At 52.5% G+C, this 17,010-nt stretch overlaps 5 protein-coding genes across 5 annotated transcripts; 1 reads left to right on the top strand and 4 right to left on the bottom strand.

The window, feature by feature from the left end:
* Positions 1-1,326: 1,326 nt before the first annotated feature.
* On the bottom strand, positions 1,327-3,599 carry MAA_09728 (clock controlled protein; the record flags this gene model as incomplete). Its single annotated transcript, XM_007827726.2, has 3 exons — positions 1,327-2,639; positions 2,727-3,227; positions 3,275-3,599. The coding sequence occupies 3 exons, from the start codon at positions 3,597-3,599 to the stop codon at positions 1,327-1,329; spliced, it is 2,139 nt and encodes a 712-aa protein (XP_007825917.2).
* Positions 3,600-7,224: 3,625 nt separating this feature from the next.
* Positions 7,225-8,831, top strand: MAA_09727 (adaptor complexes medium subunit family protein; the record flags this gene model as incomplete). The annotated part of the gene is made up of 4 exons (XM_007827725.2): positions 7,225-7,263; positions 7,351-7,479; positions 7,564-8,661; positions 8,751-8,831. The coding sequence occupies 4 exons, from the start codon at positions 7,225-7,227 to the stop codon at positions 8,829-8,831; spliced, it is 1,347 nt and encodes a 448-aa protein (XP_007825916.2).
* Positions 8,832-9,376: 545 nt separating this feature from the next.
* MAA_09726 (uncharacterized protein) lies at positions 9,377-10,468 on the bottom strand (the record flags this gene model as incomplete). Its single annotated transcript, XM_007827724.1, has 3 exons — positions 9,377-9,507; positions 9,564-10,380; positions 10,451-10,468. 3 exons carry the CDS (start codon positions 10,466-10,468, stop codon positions 9,377-9,379), a joined length of 966 nt encoding a protein of 321 aa, XP_007825915.1.
* Positions 10,469-12,643: 2,175 nt separating this feature from the next.
* Positions 12,644-14,221, bottom strand: MAA_11549 (glycoside hydrolase family 92 protein; the record flags this gene model as incomplete). Its single annotated transcript, XM_011413544.1, has 4 exons — positions 12,644-13,093; positions 13,151-13,384; positions 13,439-14,028; positions 14,092-14,221. 4 exons carry the CDS (start codon positions 14,219-14,221, stop codon positions 12,644-12,646), a joined length of 1,404 nt encoding a protein of 467 aa, XP_011411846.1.
* Positions 14,222-14,845: 624 nt separating this feature from the next.
* Positions 14,846-16,696, bottom strand: MAA_09725 (SET domain protein; the record flags this gene model as incomplete). Its single annotated transcript, XM_007827723.2, has 2 exons — positions 14,846-16,108; positions 16,196-16,696. The coding sequence occupies 2 exons, from the start codon at positions 16,694-16,696 to the stop codon at positions 14,846-14,848; spliced, it is 1,764 nt and encodes a 587-aa protein (XP_007825914.2).
* Between the last annotated feature and the right edge of the window lie 314 nt (positions 16,697-17,010).

The raw sequence follows: 17,010 nt of genomic DNA, 5'->3' as shown, positions 1-17,010 counted from the left end.
TGCAAATAGGTATATTCGGTATAAACAAGCATGTCAGTGTACTCGAGTCCTAAACTTGTCTAGTTTCCCAACTCACAAGTCTTCATTTATGACCAGGCCAGCTCACAGCACCACCTCTGGCAGCCGAGTACACGCGCTACATCATCTCCAACACTTGCTCCTTCTCACGCGCCGTTTCCAAACCCGACATCTGGACGCCTCGCCCATTCTGCTCGTGCCACGCCAACATTTCACCAGCAGAGGGCGATTGTTCTCAGCGATGGAAACCACACTTTGCACCCGGACCTCGACTAACCCGATCACCAGCTCGGCGAGTCCAACCCACTCTCATCTGTTAGACGATGCCCACGTGTAGGTCAACGTAGAAACAAGGTTGTCAAGCCCCTATTTACAGACTCTGCAGCAACTTGACAACCTCCACAACTCGGCATCAACACCTCCGTCTACTCTACAGTTAGCAAGTCGCCCAGACCAGACGCGCCGATCCGCCAGAGTTTCGTGTGCCAGCACTTGCTACCCCAGCTCGGGGTGCTCGTCCCCAGCATGCCAGTAGAATCGACCCGAACCAACATACCTCAGGCAACCTGCTTACTTGCCCATTTCCACAAACTGACAAGTAAAGTCGTATTCCCAGAAGCCTAGTGTCTGAGCGTGTTCCCGGGCAAGACATCACTAGTCATGACCCGTAACAATGTCATGCTACAATACGCTAGTGTATAATACGGTATAGAAGACGAGCCAACACATCACGACGCACCATCGTGGTCAACACAATCATTCAATTCATGACTTGCTGTCCTGTTCACTTCCAAGCTATTCAGGCCCTCTTCCCAACACCATAGCGCCGCTATATACATCGAGAAAAGAAAGATGCGTCGTGGTAATGGTGAATACATAGTAAAGAAATAGTAAAGCCTGTGCATTTTATGCACTTTTGCCATTTGCAGGGCTCGGCGCGAATGAATGTTCCTGATGTCTCGTCGCCCTAGTCATGTAGTAGGTATCATTTCAACAAAATAAAAAAGTCCCTTTGCCAAAAGCAAAAGAGCGAAGAAAGGGGGAAATCAGATACTAGACGTGCTTCCCATGATCCATGCAAGTCTTTCAGGACAAGGCCGTGTGGCATCTTGCAACATTCCACCGAGGCGAGAAATCCCGAACAACAGTTTTTTCTACTTTTGAGCCAGCCAATGCTCCTCCAGCCGCTCCCCCCTCAACATTTTCCCAGCCTTTGGACCCCTCAAGTTGTCCTACCGATCGGTGTCTTCTCATTCCCCATGGCGTAAGAAGTTTGCTCCCAACCACCATTCCTCCAAGTGGTTGAATTTAAGGAGCCATTTTCACATCGCCATTAGCCTCAATAACGGTGGCGGGCGGCTCAAATCGAGGGGACTCAAGCTGATCGCCATCGTTCGTAGGCCGTCGCCGTTTCCCCATGCGCTCACACCATTGTTCAGCACTGACAATGGTGCCGTCCAAGACGCCAGTGATCTGCGTCACCATCTCCAGACCTTCCTTTGCCAAGACCAAAACCTTTTGAGCGCCTTCACGCACCGCCGAGTCGCTATCCTTCTCGCCGCCTTCCGAGGACGTGTCTGACATGCTGGCTAATCGAAAGCGTTGGGGCAGGCTCGTTAGATGCCGGCGCACAAGGATGCGAGCGTTCTCGGGCAAGGCGCCGCCGGCATATTTGGACACGGTATTGATGGTTTCCTGAAGAGTCTTCAGAACATCAACCTTGAGTGTATTGATCTTGTTAGTCAGCTCGGTGCGGGCTTGTTCTGGGGTTTGTCCGTTGGATTGACCGTCGGCATTGTCAGGCGCGTCGGCGGAGCTTTGCGATTTGCCGGATTCCGAGTTTTCGATTTGCCGCTGGGCAGTATTCTCGTATTCCTCCAGTGTAGTCTTCAGGTTGCCAATCACCTGGCTCATGTGGTCATTTGTCCAACGAAGCCACTTGAGGCAGTACTTCAAGCTCCGTAAACTCTCAGCGCTCATGGCGACGCTTAATCCTGATGTCGACATGATGAGGCGAGATGGCCAGGAGGCATTGGAGGGGGTGGACCGCGGCGCTTGTTGTGATCCAGCCTCAATCTCGGTGTAGGCCGGCGACCTCATCTCGTCGTAGGCGGGCAGGGTATCTACGGTGCTAGCCGACGACAATCTTCTTTCACTTTTCGGTGTAGACGGAGACATGTCGGTATCGCCACTTGTCATATCCCTGCTCTTCTTGTTGGCACCATCGCTCTCTTGACCAACTTTTCGCCGCTTCTTGGAATTGCCATTGGCATCGGAATCAGCTGAGTTGGGCTGGCGTCTGTTGCCCAGGAACCAACGCACGCCACCTTCAACACCTGTGACTCGGCCAACCGAGTTCACAGTTTTGGCAAGCGGCGTTAGGTAACCTTCGACGTATTCAGCACCGGACTTGAACCGCGGGGAGAAATTCTTGGCCCCGCCGTATGCAAAACTAGCCCCTCCAATTGTACTAGCCACGAGTGGATGAGCAGTCGTCAGAAGGGATAATAATGGTTCGGGCTGAGGTGATCTGGACTGGGAGGATGATGTTCGATGGTGGCTATTGATGGTTGGGCTCATTGGGGCCAGGCTAGCCGTATCTGGCGGCGACGAAACGAAATCTGCGAGAGCAAACAGTATTAGTACGGGCCCATGGAAATGTGAACCGAATTAACTGGATTGACAGCCATAGGTGATGGACGGCATACCTGCTCGGAGGTCGCCAAGCGCTTCTGCCGCTAATCGAACGTCTGGGTCGTCCAAATTCAAACTGTTATTGGAACTGTGACGATCCGGCGACGGCGCGCTGGTTACGCTATTGCTGCCATCGAGGTCCATGGTAGCTGGACTGTCCGCCCGGCGAGTGGAAAAATTGGGTGGTTGGCGGTAGGCTAAAGGGCCGCTCAACGGAGGCCAGTGTGGTGATTGCGAACGGAAGTTTTGGTGGTCGAGGATGGGATCGCCCCTGAAGCCATGGACGCCAGTCACACTGCTGAGCGATGGGAGAATCTTGTCGGTATCATGATTATTCAACGGAGGAAGCTTTGTCGAGAGGGTATCGACGTCGGGAGGGGGCGAGAACTGCATGGAGGCAGCGGCGCCTTGGCCAGGGCGCGGAGTCGGGACGTTGGTTTGAGGGCTCGATGGTGAAGGAACTGCCGGTGAAGAAATAGTTGTGACGATGCGCAAGACTCGGTAGGTTGGCGATGCTATTCAAAGAATCGACCGAGCTCGCCTTTTCGACGCGGAGCCGCACACAAAGGATAGAGCCCGTCGGCGACGAGGTTTCGTCTCTGTGTTTGTACGAGGCCGGGCAAGGGATGCAGGGGGAGCGAGGCCTTGGCTCGACAATGGGACATCAGTCGGAGCGGCAAGAGTGGCCCGTGGACGAGGACAAGGACGAGGATGAAGATTTGATGGGTCGTGGAGGCAGGCCGGGGGGGGGGGAGGGCCTCGTAAAACAAAGCAACCACCAGACCAGACCACTCGAGCATGGCAGCACAACAGCAGTCTCGTTGGGAGGCGGCGGTTTCACGAACCGCGCATTTGACGGCGGTCTGGGGGGCGCGAAGGGCGAGCATGTGATTGCTTGCACCTTGACACATGTTGGCCAGCTCCAGCACCAGGACAGCGCTGGGCGACTAGTATTGACTGGGCTGTGGCCGCCTGTCGGTCGGTGCTACCGCTGAGGCCCCATTTGGCCTAGCTGCGGGGGCCCCTTTTGTTCTCTCCGTCTCGCATTGTCTCTGCCCATGTCTTTGTCTTGGCCGGTTGGCCTCTCGTTTTTTGCTTCTTGTCCGAGTCAGGCCAGCCCAGTGCCCCAACAAAAATTGGCCACCCATCCACTGCAAAGCAGAACTGAAAGCAACCAGACCAGGCAGTGATGGCATTGAAGCAGCTTCAGTGGTGGCCGAGATGCCCTCCATGTCGACTTGCGCAATGCTTACAGGCCCATGTTTGGTTCCATGTCGCCTCTCCTTCCAATGTTCCTAGCTGCAATTGACGGCAGGAGCGCTGCGGCATGGACGCACTGACTGTGACCTGCTGACGCCTCTGCTGGTCTATTCTCAGCGACGTCAGGATGAAGACCGGGCATCCTGCAACTACCGCCAACAGCGGAACTTTTGCATCAATGCCATGTCCCCTCCCAAGTGTGACTTCCAGGCGCCGTCCTCGCAGAACCCCGGTGTAAGGCACCCATCTCCAGACGCCATCCCGCACAGTAGTATTCTCGGGACTTGCAGTGATGGAGGCTCCAGATGTCCAGCCGGAGTTCGGGAACATGTTTCCTCCCCGGTGATCGCCGTTCCCTGTTGTCTTGCTCACGCCATTTAAACTACTACCAGACCTGCCAGCGACGTTTCAGCCGCTTTGCCATCAAGCATCAAGCCTTACAGGCAGATGGTTTGACGAGCACTCCAGGGCCAAAAGGTGTCGACACAGGTTCGGCACAGCTGTTGTCATCAAAGGTCTTCTGTGCCGTCTTGTCGCCCATCGATGTGTGCCCGTCAGCATTGCCAAGTCGGTGCCTGCAATAACTGTTTCCGCCGGCCCTGGTTGTGGGAAGCGACGGGCCCCCAGTTCATGCCATCTCGTCATTGGCTTGCACGTGCTCGGCAGTCTGGTGGGGAAATCACATGCAACAACACCACAATGCGAATTTCCATTACACAACCCAGAAGTGCTACCCCGTAGTGGCGTCCGACTGCGGTTTCCCCAGCTTGTGACATCAGCCTGAGGCCTGGCGAAACCAATCGACACCTCCAGAGCACCAAGCCAGAAGTTGGTACGCGCCCAGACTCACTCCTCCCAGCCAGATCAGACTCTTCTCGATTGGCTCGACGCGGTGGGTGCCGGCTGAGCCTGGGGCCATTTTCCTTCACAAGCTGCCGACGGCAAGAACATTGAAGGCAACTCGATGACTGCCAGTCTCAGTAAATCATGACTGATTCTATGCTGATGGCCAGGCTTGCCGTTCGCTTCCTATATGCTTTTGGCTTGCCATGAGTAGTTATCATCCGACAACACATGGCTTTCAAGGAGCGCTTCCAAGACATGCTGACATGAACGGGTGTATGGCGGCCAAGCTGAGCCACTCACTCCATTACGTACTTGCCGTTTGATGCACAAGCCCAAAGTTATGCTGGCTGAACTGGCAGGGTCCTCCTCATCGCCCACGGACTTGTTCCTTGGTTTCACAGTCACCTTCAGTAGCTAACTAGCTGTTGACGGCTCTTGGGACGAAGCTGGGTCAGAGACACCCATCGCACAGGCCCATACATTACCAGGTCATATGACACAGGAACGCTTATAATGACGAGAGCTATTGTTGGTGGTCACTGACTTCCGAATACTACAGTTACTACAACTAATATCCGTAGTCAATCCCCCAATGGCACCCATCTACTTGTTCCCCGCAGAGCAAACGACGCGGGAGTTGCCTCCTGCGCAAACGACCATTCACGATCCACTCCGTCTGCAACATAGAAGACAGCCCGGCCTGGGGCTGCTGTTCGTTTTGTTGGGGTTAAAACCCGGTCGAATGTGAATTCTGACAGGGTATAAGGCGGCCAGATTTGACTACAATATTGCATTACAAGAACTCCCGGCTTTCTTGGTCGATGATAATTGGCATGGCGTTGTTCACCCACACCCTCACATGTCAACGGGTTGAGATCAATCGATAGTACAAGGTGCATGTCAAGCAAGCTGAATCCTAGAATTGTCACCAGTATGAGTAACAGCAAGCCACTGAAGCGCCTTGGTGCAAGCGAGTCGGTGTATACAAAGGGCCGGTCTCTGCAAAAGTTTTTGGGCAATTTGAAAGGCGATGAACATTATAGCCTGGGCACCCAAATGACGGAGTTCCCTATGGCAGTTGCAGGATGTAGGCCTATCGGTAGACTGCAGATACGACCAATTTGTTACACTTGGACAGTAGTAGTCTTATCACCGTCATGGAACCAAGTCACATGAAAATGCAACATCATCACCAACCGAAAACTTGGGCTGGTAATGGATTGTCTGGGGAATCATGCCGATTATACAAGATTTGATTATGTTGCATCGGGAAAGTGTCGCGAGAATAGTTGTGGCAACGAGCCATCGTCCAGAAATATTGATGGACCTGCACCACTGCAGGGTTCGGAGTGCCGAGGACTACCAGAGACCATGGTCAACATCAGTTCGGCTCTTGTGTTTTTGGGTCTCTTCTCCGGGTATTTTACCCAGCACTTGTCAATTATATGGCCGTTTAAACACCCTAAAAGAAAGGGAGCGTGAACGGACTATCGACGAACAATATACTGTTATGATCGATAGAAGCGAAAACAGGTACACCCACTGCGAAGAGACCTAAAAATAACGGCATTAAAAAGGGGAAGAACAACAAGGGAAAGACGTATCCGACAGCATTAAGGACCTCCAAGCAAATCTAGCATATTATATGCAAGGCTCCTGTCAGCCAGGGGGATCTCTCTGAGAGAAACGACCGTCGAGGCGAAAAGTATGGTTCGGCATTCATAGTCAAGCAGTTAAAATGGGCGCATAAATATGTCCGGCTCCTCTGACGCCGCCCAAGCCACGGAAAAATGAAAGTACTTGGGCAGCTCTTAATGAAACCAAAATAGATCCCTCTCCGCGCCACCAAATCGCAGCTTCCGCCCACGGCACCGCAGAGAGACACAACAGAATGTCATGTCAAACACGGGCTGGAGGACGGGCTGCACTGTCTAACGGGCGCGTTGGTGAGAAGAAGAAAAAGAGCAGAAGCACTAGACAATTCGACATTTTAAGGTGGGTGAAATTTCAAAGGGATCCATCTCTCCACGTGACCCGGGTGGCAGAAAAGGCACGAGATTCACCGCAGTTCTGCCGACCAATGACATTGCCAAGCGAATGCTACTCATTCCGTAATGCCCAGGGTAGCTGGATTGGACGACACTCGACACAGGAGACATGCTCATTGAAGCCAACCAGATTTCTACATCTCGCCATATCACAATCCCAGCGGTTCATTGCTGAAGCCACTCCTTCTATCACTTTTAGCTGGATACCTGGGACACGAAACACATGACGAAGCGGCGCTTGTAGAATTCCTCGACAGCATTCTCCTTGGCCCTCGTGCCAATTGATTCATCTCATACCACTCGCTGGCTGGCATCTCTCCCTCCCCGCGTCAAAGCTCTTTGGCGGCTAAACGCAACCATGGCCTCGGCACTGTTTTTCCTAGATTTGAAGGGCAAGGTGAATACTCCGTCCCCGAATTCCATGTGCCAGGCTTGCAGAAGAAGAAATAAGGGCGCGACTCAGCTAACTCAATCGCTGCACCAGACGCTCCTTGCCCGCAACTACAGAGGTGACATTCCCATGTCAGCCGTGGAAAAGTTTCCCATTCTCCTATCCGAGGCCGAAGAAGAATCATCCGCCGTACCGCCCTGCTTCTCCTATGAAGGCATCAACGTTTGTCACCCTTTTCGCAAATATATACATGAAAGAATAACAAACGAAAGACGCAACACCTTCTGACTTGAAAACGTACAACAGTACCTGTATATCCGTCACAACAACCTCTACCTCCTCGCCCTGACCAAGCGCAACACCAACGCCGCCGAAATCCTCCTCTTCCTGCACAAAATCGTCGAAGTCTTCACCGAGTACTTCAAGGCTCTGGAGGAAGAATCCATCCGCGACAACTTCGTCATCATCTACGAACTGCTCGACGAAATGATGGACTTTGGCTACCCGCAGACGACCGAGTCCAAGATCCTGCAGGAGTACATCACGCAGGAGTCGCACAAGCTGGAGGTGCAGGCGCGGCCGCCCATCGCCGTGACCAACGCCGTCTCGTGGCGCTCCGAGGGCATCCGGTACCGCAAGAACGAGGTGTTCCTCGACGTGGTCGAGAGCCTGAACCTGCTCGTCAGCTCCGACGGCAACGTGCTGCGCAGCGAGATCCTCGGCGCCATCAAGATGAAGTGCTACCTCAGCGGGATGCCCGAGCTGCGCCTCGGCCTCAACGACAAGGTCATGTTCGAGACGACGGGCCGCACCACGCGCGGCAAGGCCATTGAGATGGAGGACGTCAAGTTCCACCAGTGCGTGCGCCTGGCGCGCTTCGAAAACGACCGCACAATCTCCTTCATCCCCCCGGACGGCGAGTTCGAGCTCATGTCGTACCGCCTCAACACGCAGGTCAAGCCGCTCATCTGGATCGAGTGCGTCGTCGAGTCCCACTCGGGCTCCCGCATCGAGTACATGCTCAAGGCCCGCGCGCAGTTCAAGCGCCGCAGCACCGCCAACAATGTCGAGATCATCGTCCCCGTCCCCGACGACGCCGACACCCCGCGCTTCCGGACAAACATTGGCTCCGTGCACTACGCCCCCGAGCAGAGCGCCATCGTATGGAAGATCAAGCAGTTTGGCGGCCAGAAGGAGTTCCTCATGCGCGCCGAGCTGGGTCTCCCCAGTGTCAGGGGCGACGACGAGCACGGCGGCGGCATGACGGGCGGGTTTGGCGGCAGCATGGGCGGCGTCGGCGGCATGGGCAAGGGCGCCAAGCGGCCCATCCAGGTCAAGTTTGAGATTCCCTACTTTACGACGAGTGGTATCCAGGTGCGGTATTTGAAGATTACAGAACCAAAGGTACTCATTTTCCTTGCACTCCCTTTCTCTCTCTCTTTTTTTTTTTTTTTGGTCCATCGCGGCGGGGGTAAATGACTTACGTTTCCTAGCTACAATACCCGTCCTTGCCATGGGTCAGATACATTACTCAATCGGGTGACATTGCCGTCCGACTACCAGATGCCGTTTGAGCCGGCAACGTGCAAAAGACACGAAAAGAGACGCAATCACTCATTCCGCACAACTTCCAAACAAAAAGCACGGGTCGGGAAAATATGAACCGCAATGACAGGCGCATGCGCATCTACTTACTACATTATCAGGGTCATGAAACTGGGAGGGGAAGGGGAGGCCATTCACATCAACAAGGAGAGGAGACTGAGCAGGCTTTTTTATAAAACAGATCAATTCAATCAAGTATAGAGAAAGACAAGAATAAAAAATGTCAAAACATAAACAATTGTGTTGATCTGTGTCTGTTTTCTTTTGGGGAGGTTAGCTGTGCCCCCCCTTGCTAGCGAATAAAAATGAGCGGCTTCGTGTTCCCGACACGAGTAAACTTGAGCGAAATAAAACGAGGGGCTTGTGTTCCTGACACAAATTGTCTAGCCTAGTAGCAACAACTAGAAACACGCGATACAAACAAGAAAAGACAAGACAAGACAAAGAGAAACATTCCCGTCAAACTGCGATGGGTCTCTGTCGTTGGGATGAATACTCATAGAAGGCATCTTGGCTAGCCATGGACAAGAACGCCATTCCACTCAAGCATGGAAAGAGAGTCAAATGTAGAGTCCGCTTGGTTCTCAGGGTCGAGGCAGATGTGCACCAGGTAGCCACGAGGAGTGTCCTGCTCTGAAAGCGTGTCTTTCTAGAGTGTTAGTTGATTCGAGGATACGCCAGAGGAGGGAGGGACAACGTACAGCCAGCAGGCGACGAGCTGCTTTGCCAGCAATAGTCCTTCCACAGCCCACCATTTTCTCCGCGTCCAAGAAAAACGTCATTGATGGTTCGGCCGCCGTCGGGAGAAGCGTGGAACGCCATGAGCCCGATGACAATGGGAAGCTCGCCACCCAGCCCCTGAGACTCGCCTGCCATGTAAGGATTGCGGCAAATACCAGGAACCAGGCTCGGGATCCAGCTGGCATGGCGACCTGCCACAAACTTGACTGGCGGTGGGTAAACAGACGAGGAGCGGTCCATCGAGAATGCAGCCAGGGAGACGCCATTGCTGTCCGAGTCGGCATTGCGCTGATGAACAAACTGCAGGACATTGAAATCGGGATCGGGGTTCGTCCTCGCATCACCTTCAAGGGTCACAACCGGCAGCGATGGGTTACAGGAGAAAACCGAGGCAGACTTGTACTTTTGTAGACCGTATTGGGTCCCTCCCGCTGCCATGACAATGCATCCTTCATCAAACTGCCCAGCGCGTGCCCAGTAGTAAGCAGGGCCAGCGGGCGTGACTTCCCCGTTCCGAAACCTCATAACCTGACTGACATGTTGGAGTGTCTCCGGCGAGTAGAGTTCCGGCGTGTTGGGGGGCAACACATTCAGCCAGTCATCTTTGCGTATACCGCTGTCAAGGTCTTGTTCGTCACGGAACCTGATCTCCAGCTCATTCACGACGAAGAGGAAGCTCACGTCTCCGTTTACGGGCCACGAACACCCGTTGCTGCTGCTCTCAGTAGTCTTGGACCGGCCAGACTTGCTGCTCTTGTGATGCTTATGCTTGCTGGACTATTTTGCCTGTTAGTTGGAGGCGTGTCTTGCTCCCAAGATGTCATCTCACGGCGCTCAAGACACTTACATGGTGCGAGTTAGACATGGTGGTCTGCAGAATAGTGTATATGATTCTCAAAGAGTGGTGAATAGAATGATGAGATGATCTTGTTTGAACCAGGACTCGATTGCTTGTCATTGCGACCATTCAGCCCCCTTTTATAGAGAAACTGATCTCAAATTTCTCGCCTTCATGACCTACTTGGTGACGCATCTTCTCGGTATGCTTTCACACTGATGTTTTTGCTGCCCGAGACAATACATCCCGCAAGGATCGGTGAGTTCAGGCTTTTCATGTTGTGTGCCTCTCATGTTCCATCCAGGAATAGTCCTCAAGGGTACAAAATGAAAGTTTGGGATGCCTCTTGCGGCCGGTAACACGCAACACCATCTTCACTACCAGCAAGGCGGACACATCATCACCGAGGTCGAGGCTGGGATCCCGGAGTGGGGGGCGCAGGGACGACATCATCCTCTCATCCCGTGAGTGACCAAGGTTGTCTCCGATGGCGATAGAGTTGATGCAAGCCAATCATGCAGTGTATTTGGGGGCGTTCGGTAGTTACTGACGTGCCAGCTCGGCCCTGACCGATTAACTTGATGGCAGCTTCATATGCGCAAAGTGCCCTCATTCACTATGCCAGGACAAGGAGGGTGTGCCACGTGGATGTGTCCAGATCGTGTCCCTTGGCCAAGATCATAACCCGGGCACTATGGGAAAACAGAGCCGTTCCGTAGGTACCGAAGCGTATGCAACTGAAATCTGGCTAGCGTGTCTTCGAATGTCTTGCGGTGAAGCTGCCATGGGCATATTTCTAGGGCTAACATCTTGAGCTCGTCAAGCTAACGACAGGATGTAGTCGCAAGCTCGGCGGCAACCAATCATTTTGACCGGAGGTCTTCGGAGTTGGCGATGTGTTTCCATCGCATGTGGCTGTCGCCAAATTTATGTTGCGAGGAAAATCGGTGTTGGCCAACCCCTCCCGGCGCGCAAATTATTCTTCCAGAAATTATCCACCAATGCCGCATTAAGGCTGGCTGAAACAACCTTGTGTTGACCCAGATGTGCTGATGTAGTAAAAGGTCGTTTCAACAAAAAAAGAAATAGAGGGAAAGCGTGTCATGCAGATGATTCTCAGACATGTCTTGGAAAACAAGGGCATTTATTTGCCTTGACGACACGCGGCCACATTGCAACTCGCATCCGTGGATATCAGCTCAGTTAGTTAGTTGCCTTGGACAACAAGAACTGCCCAACCAAGCCTTATTCTCTTGTATCACAGCCTCATTCCACATTGAGCCCTCAAGGGGCTGCAAGAAATTCCACCGCCGAGGGTTGGGATATAACGAAGCGAGCAGAAGCTCCTCGGCCGTAAATTGATAACAGACGCCAGAGTTCTTCATTCCCGAAGATGGGCGGACGAGGCAAACCCACGCATTCCCGGCTTAAACCGCCATTGCCAGAGCTCGGACGGAATCGCAATTAGCCAAGCATGGCTACTGTTGCACCAAAAATGTGCTGGAACATGACATGGCGGCTCCAACGTCACGGCTGGTTCCGACTTAGATCGGTTTCGTCGTCCGGAATGATGCAGAGGTAGACGTAACGACATTTTGGATAATTTGATATAATCGCCGTAAGATATTATTTTCGTATCACTTGTCACAGCGCACACGCTCCTTTGATGGAGCCGGACTCTCCATGAATTTTGGGGAGTCGCAGCCATTCGCGTCGTTGAACAACAGGCCCGTAAGAAACATCGAGCTCGGTTCTAATAATCGAGGAGATCATCGAGATCTAAGAAATCCTATCAGATGGGAATTTGAGATTCCCGATCCAGCCACTTCTGTAGAATTTAAGACACATTATAGAGGCGTCATAAGAAGTCACTTGTCCATGTCCACTAATGTCGTGATGGCTGTTCCCGATGACTGAACTCGTTTACGTCGGCCTCAGTGAATCAGCCGGGTCGCGAATAACGCGGTATGGCTCTGTCTTCTGGCCCGTCTGGATCGTACCTCGCTTTAGAAACGCAAAAGCTAAAGCCTTGTAATTCAGGCTGTGGAAGTTTTCGAACCGCAAAACAAGTGCTTTTGGGCCTCCTGTATCGCTTCCTTTGGAACACTATAGTCACACGGGCGGAGGTTTTTTCTTTCTTCTGGTAGTATCATTGTCGCTCTATTTGCCCAGCTACGTGGTCGCCGTATGTCGACAGATACTTCATTCGGATCGCTTTGCCTTTTTCGTTGTCGCAGAGGCCGTGTCAGCCGCCTCGTCCGCAACCATTTCCGAGAAATGATCAAATGCTTCTTGTAGAAGCTTCTTCTCTCCAAGCCTGACCCGGACTGCCATTCTTTGACGACGAGTAAGACTGTCTTGTGCCAACAAGATTTCATCCTCGGCAATAGTTGTCGAGTACCGCGATGCAATGAGCCTCAGCGTCTCAACCATTGTAGAACGTAAGATGTCATCTCTCTTTCTTTTGTCTGAGATCAGATTTCCGTCCACCTTCTGCAGCAGCTTGATTGTTGCCTTGAGCTGCTCCTTCAGGTCTGGGGGCATCCCATCTACCACGGCAGGGCCCGCAAAGGTTCCATCCGGATTCGGCTCACCAGAGTCTCGTTCCAACACGAATATGTCCTCCAGGTCATCTTGATCCATCTTGTCCATCTGCAACACTCGTCAGCTGCAGTGTTCAAGCCAGTGAGCTTGAGCTAGGCCGCTTACCGTCTCGGTCATAATATCCTGTGGCACACCAAGTTCAGACATGAGGGAGTGTTGTACGGCGTCCCAAGGGATTTCTACCACATCATATCGTGAATGCTTTTCTGTGATGTAACCGTACCTTCGAAGCAGCTCGGAGTTGGGATGAGGCCCGTAATAGTTGAGGATTTCTTCCCCCGCCTTGATATCACGAATCGAAGTGACGGTCAGCTCCTCGTCTCCGTGGTTGACATGAGCCTACACGTAGTCAGTAATTTTCTCGTCATCGAGACCGAGTTTTCCCCATCATACGTTGAACTCGGCGTCCGCGTTTAGGATGTCCGCCATTGCAACCATGCCCATCATAGATTTTCCCTCTCGGTCCTCAACCCAGCCATCCGACTCGTCATCGTTCTCGGCCTCTTCATTCTCCAAATCAAAAGCATATGCCATGATGGTGCTACCCATCCGGTGCGCCAGCCCAATCAAATCCTCATCACTGCAGTCACCGCTCGAGGCAAAAACCGACGGATTACCACGGATGGCAGGGATGAGCCGCGTGCGGAACATTTCTTCTGCGTCAGCCTTGCCAATCTTGTTCACGGTAGCGCTGGCTTGAAGATATGACAGTTCCTCTTCAGACCAAAACATGGGGGTGTCAAATGTTAGCGGTAAGACATCGATATAAGGCTTCCACTTGGACTGATGACCCAAGAAGAACTCATACATCATGATCAGGATCAAGGCGCTCCAGGAGTCCAGGGCCTGCTGCTCATCTTCATCCCCTTGACTCTCAAACAATTCCGGCAGCTTCTCTCTCAAGGATGACGTGTCAGAATTAATAATTGCATCCCGGGGTATCGTGAAAAGGGTCGTGTCAGCAGGAATATCGCGAAGAGCAACTGTGATCTCTCATGTCAGCCCGCGTGCTAGTCAAACACGACACATCTTGGCCAGTGACGGACCTATTCCACGACCTGCGTCACGGGATCTCAGGTCAACAATCTCGATGGCGTCGGAAAATGTAGCACCAGGGAGAGCTCTGAACCACTGCAAAAAGGCAGCGGTCCTGGCTGTGAAGTCCTCAGCTGTCATTTCGTACTCGCCAGCTTGGGGCACCACCTGAAGTTATTTTTACCGTTCTGTATTTTCCAGAACGTAGCAGAAATATTGAGAAAATGGGGTTGCAGGCAGGCGACCTAACCTGGTGATAGCACTGAGTTTTCAATGTTGGGATGAATCCTGTCCTGCCTGGCCAAATTTTATTCGCTGTGGGGGCCTCACCTGTGGCCAGCCGTGGAAGCGGTGGCACCAGACCAGCACGTACGGCATTTCAACAGCCCGACTTGGCCATTCAATGGCGTCAATACTCAAGTAGGTATCTAGGTAAGTATGTGATGCAATCATCGCCGTGCAGCTATTAGCACTCAGTGCTCCTGTTTACCTTGATGCACGTAGACCCTCACCCAATGATTGCGTCTGCCCATCTCTGACCTCCTCCCGATCCCATCTAGGGTAGGTTTTCTCCCCGTTCGTCGCGGAGGTCGCGACTTGCTTCTTTCGCAATTTATGCCCACTTTAGAAATATTACATTAAATTCAATGAGTGATGGAATAATATACAGTTTTCCCCCCAAGGGCATAATTGCGTATTCTGTACCCCGTCTGTGTTGGCCGTTCAATAAAACGACCTCATCTGGCATGCAACACGAGGAAAGTCCTACTTGTCACAACCATTCTTTGTGCCGGTTTTGACCTCTCGTTTTCTTGGCCTCAACCATTCCTCCATACCTTCTGGCCAATATACTCTCCTCTCTGGCCCGCCCATGTTCACATCATCTGCGCTCAAGATATGCTCTGGAGCTGCATTTATAGTCTCCGTTGTACCATTCACTTGTGCTTTTCCACCGACACTTCTCTTTGCCTTCTTGGGGACTTCTCTTCTTGGCTCATCCGCGCGCTCGTGCGGAACAATGTCGTTGAACAACTTCCAACCCGGGAGTTTGAAAGTGCGCATGAGTTCAAACACGGCTTGCTCCTTGTCCTTTGCCTCAATCATGAGATCCATATCTGTTGCACACGGTGGCAACGTCTTCACCCGGGCCGAGTGCTTGCGGCGATCGCGAGGTGTAACAGCGGACGCGACCGGCTCGCTGTAGTGCATCTTCTGCGTGATATTCTTCCTGGTCCACGTTGCCCTGATTCGGTCGTAGAGGCCGATGATGTCTTGTGTTCCTTCTCTAACGCTGGGGTCGAAGATGATGTTGTGATGGTGAAAGTCGAGTACAAGTGGAATGTTTAATTCCTCGCAAATGGGTAGTAGGTCGTGCACGCTCCAAGATACGTCGTCGTTTTCCAAAACCAGTCTGTTCTTGACTCCCTCTGAGAGCTTTTGGTAGTTTTCGCGAAACCGATTCAAAGTTGCCTGCTTGTCACCGTACACGCCGCCCATGTGTAGAATCATGACGGCATCTCTGTCTAATTGCTCGGAAAGAGAGAGCAGCGAAAGCATCTCGTCATGATACTCCAGATCGCGGATGGATGCAGCTACTACGTCCTTTTTGGGGCTGCCAATCTGCGTAAATTGACCTGGATGCGTAGTAACTCGATGTCCCAACTCAGAGGCCACCTTGCCAGCTGTGGCCAGGACTTCAGATGCGAAAGCCAAGCTATAACCATACTCTGCGTGGCTGGCAAAAGGGAACATTTCGCTGCTTAGCCTCATAAACTTTATTCCGTACTTGTCGTTCCATCTCAACATTTTAACAATATCTCGAGCGTTGTTAAGTCCAATGTCTTGGATATATCGAAGCCCTCGATTTGGGTCGGCCGGTTTAGACTTATCGGGTCGATTTTTCGTGGGGTGCTCCGGTTGTGATGGGTCTTGAAGAGGATGTCGGTGTTCGAGAATGGAGCTTATGCGGCATGTTCTGGAAGAGAATACTGGCGGGTTTGCTGTGCGAAGGTAGGTGTTTAAACATGCCTAGAAGTTATTAGCATCCCGACTCCGGAATCGAAAGGCGGAAACTGTACGAGCTGATTTCTATTTCCCATAAGAGGGGGCACTCACATATCCAAGTCGCCCTGTCCACGGCAAAGGCAGTTGGTCACTATTCACGGGAGGCGGACGTTTGGCCCCTCTTTCACCCACCTCGTTTTCTAGTGAAGCGGTTTCTTCAACACTGTTCATGTCGTTGTCGCTTTTTGTTTGCCGTGCTGTCCCGGTTGACGTAGCCACGGCGTCCATACACTTTATCGAGGATTTCGTTACATCCTGGCTGCCGTAGGCCTCGTCCTCTTTTGCAGCCAAAGCCTCCAAGTTAGAGGCCTCAATGGCCAGCCGCTGCCTTTTCGCCTCATTCAGCAGCTTGTGTTCCATCTCCCACAAGTTGTGCATTGCACGCTCAACATTCTCCTTGGAGCTTAATCCATCAGTGTACTTGGCCCTGCTTTCATTGGACCCAGCATCAATGCCGTCGTCGTCCTTGACCCGGCGAGTGCTCCGCCGCCTGGGTGCTTCTGCTCGCTGAAGTGTCGGGTGCGTCTCACTGTGCTTTCTCTTGGGCGGCATGACTGCAACACGCGAGGCCGAGATCAAGTCTGTGCATACAAGTGCAGCTGGACACAAGTTTCGAAATGTGTGCTGCACTATAATCGAAAGGTTGACAGGCGGCATGAAAGGGTGATGTTGATCTGACTGTAAGAATAGGAGCATGTTCATCTAGCATGGGCTTGATGTAAACGGTCCAGGCCCATGGCACGGCCAACCTTTGCCATTGTGCAAAGGAGAGGTACGTCCATGAGCTAACGGCGAGACATCCCTTGACTAGCAACAGGAAGATAGGAATGGCCAATGATATCACCGTTCCATGGCCGGAGAGGGAG

This window comes from Metarhizium robertsii, assembly GCF_000187425.2.
Source record: "Metarhizium robertsii ARSEF 23 chromosome Unknown MAA_Scf_9, whole genome shotgun sequence".
NCBI lineage: Eukaryota > Fungi > Ascomycota > Sordariomycetes > Hypocreales > Clavicipitaceae > Metarhizium > Metarhizium robertsii.
Note: the sequence above shows the minus strand (reverse complement) of the source record. Positions and strands in the feature narration are given on the sequence as shown.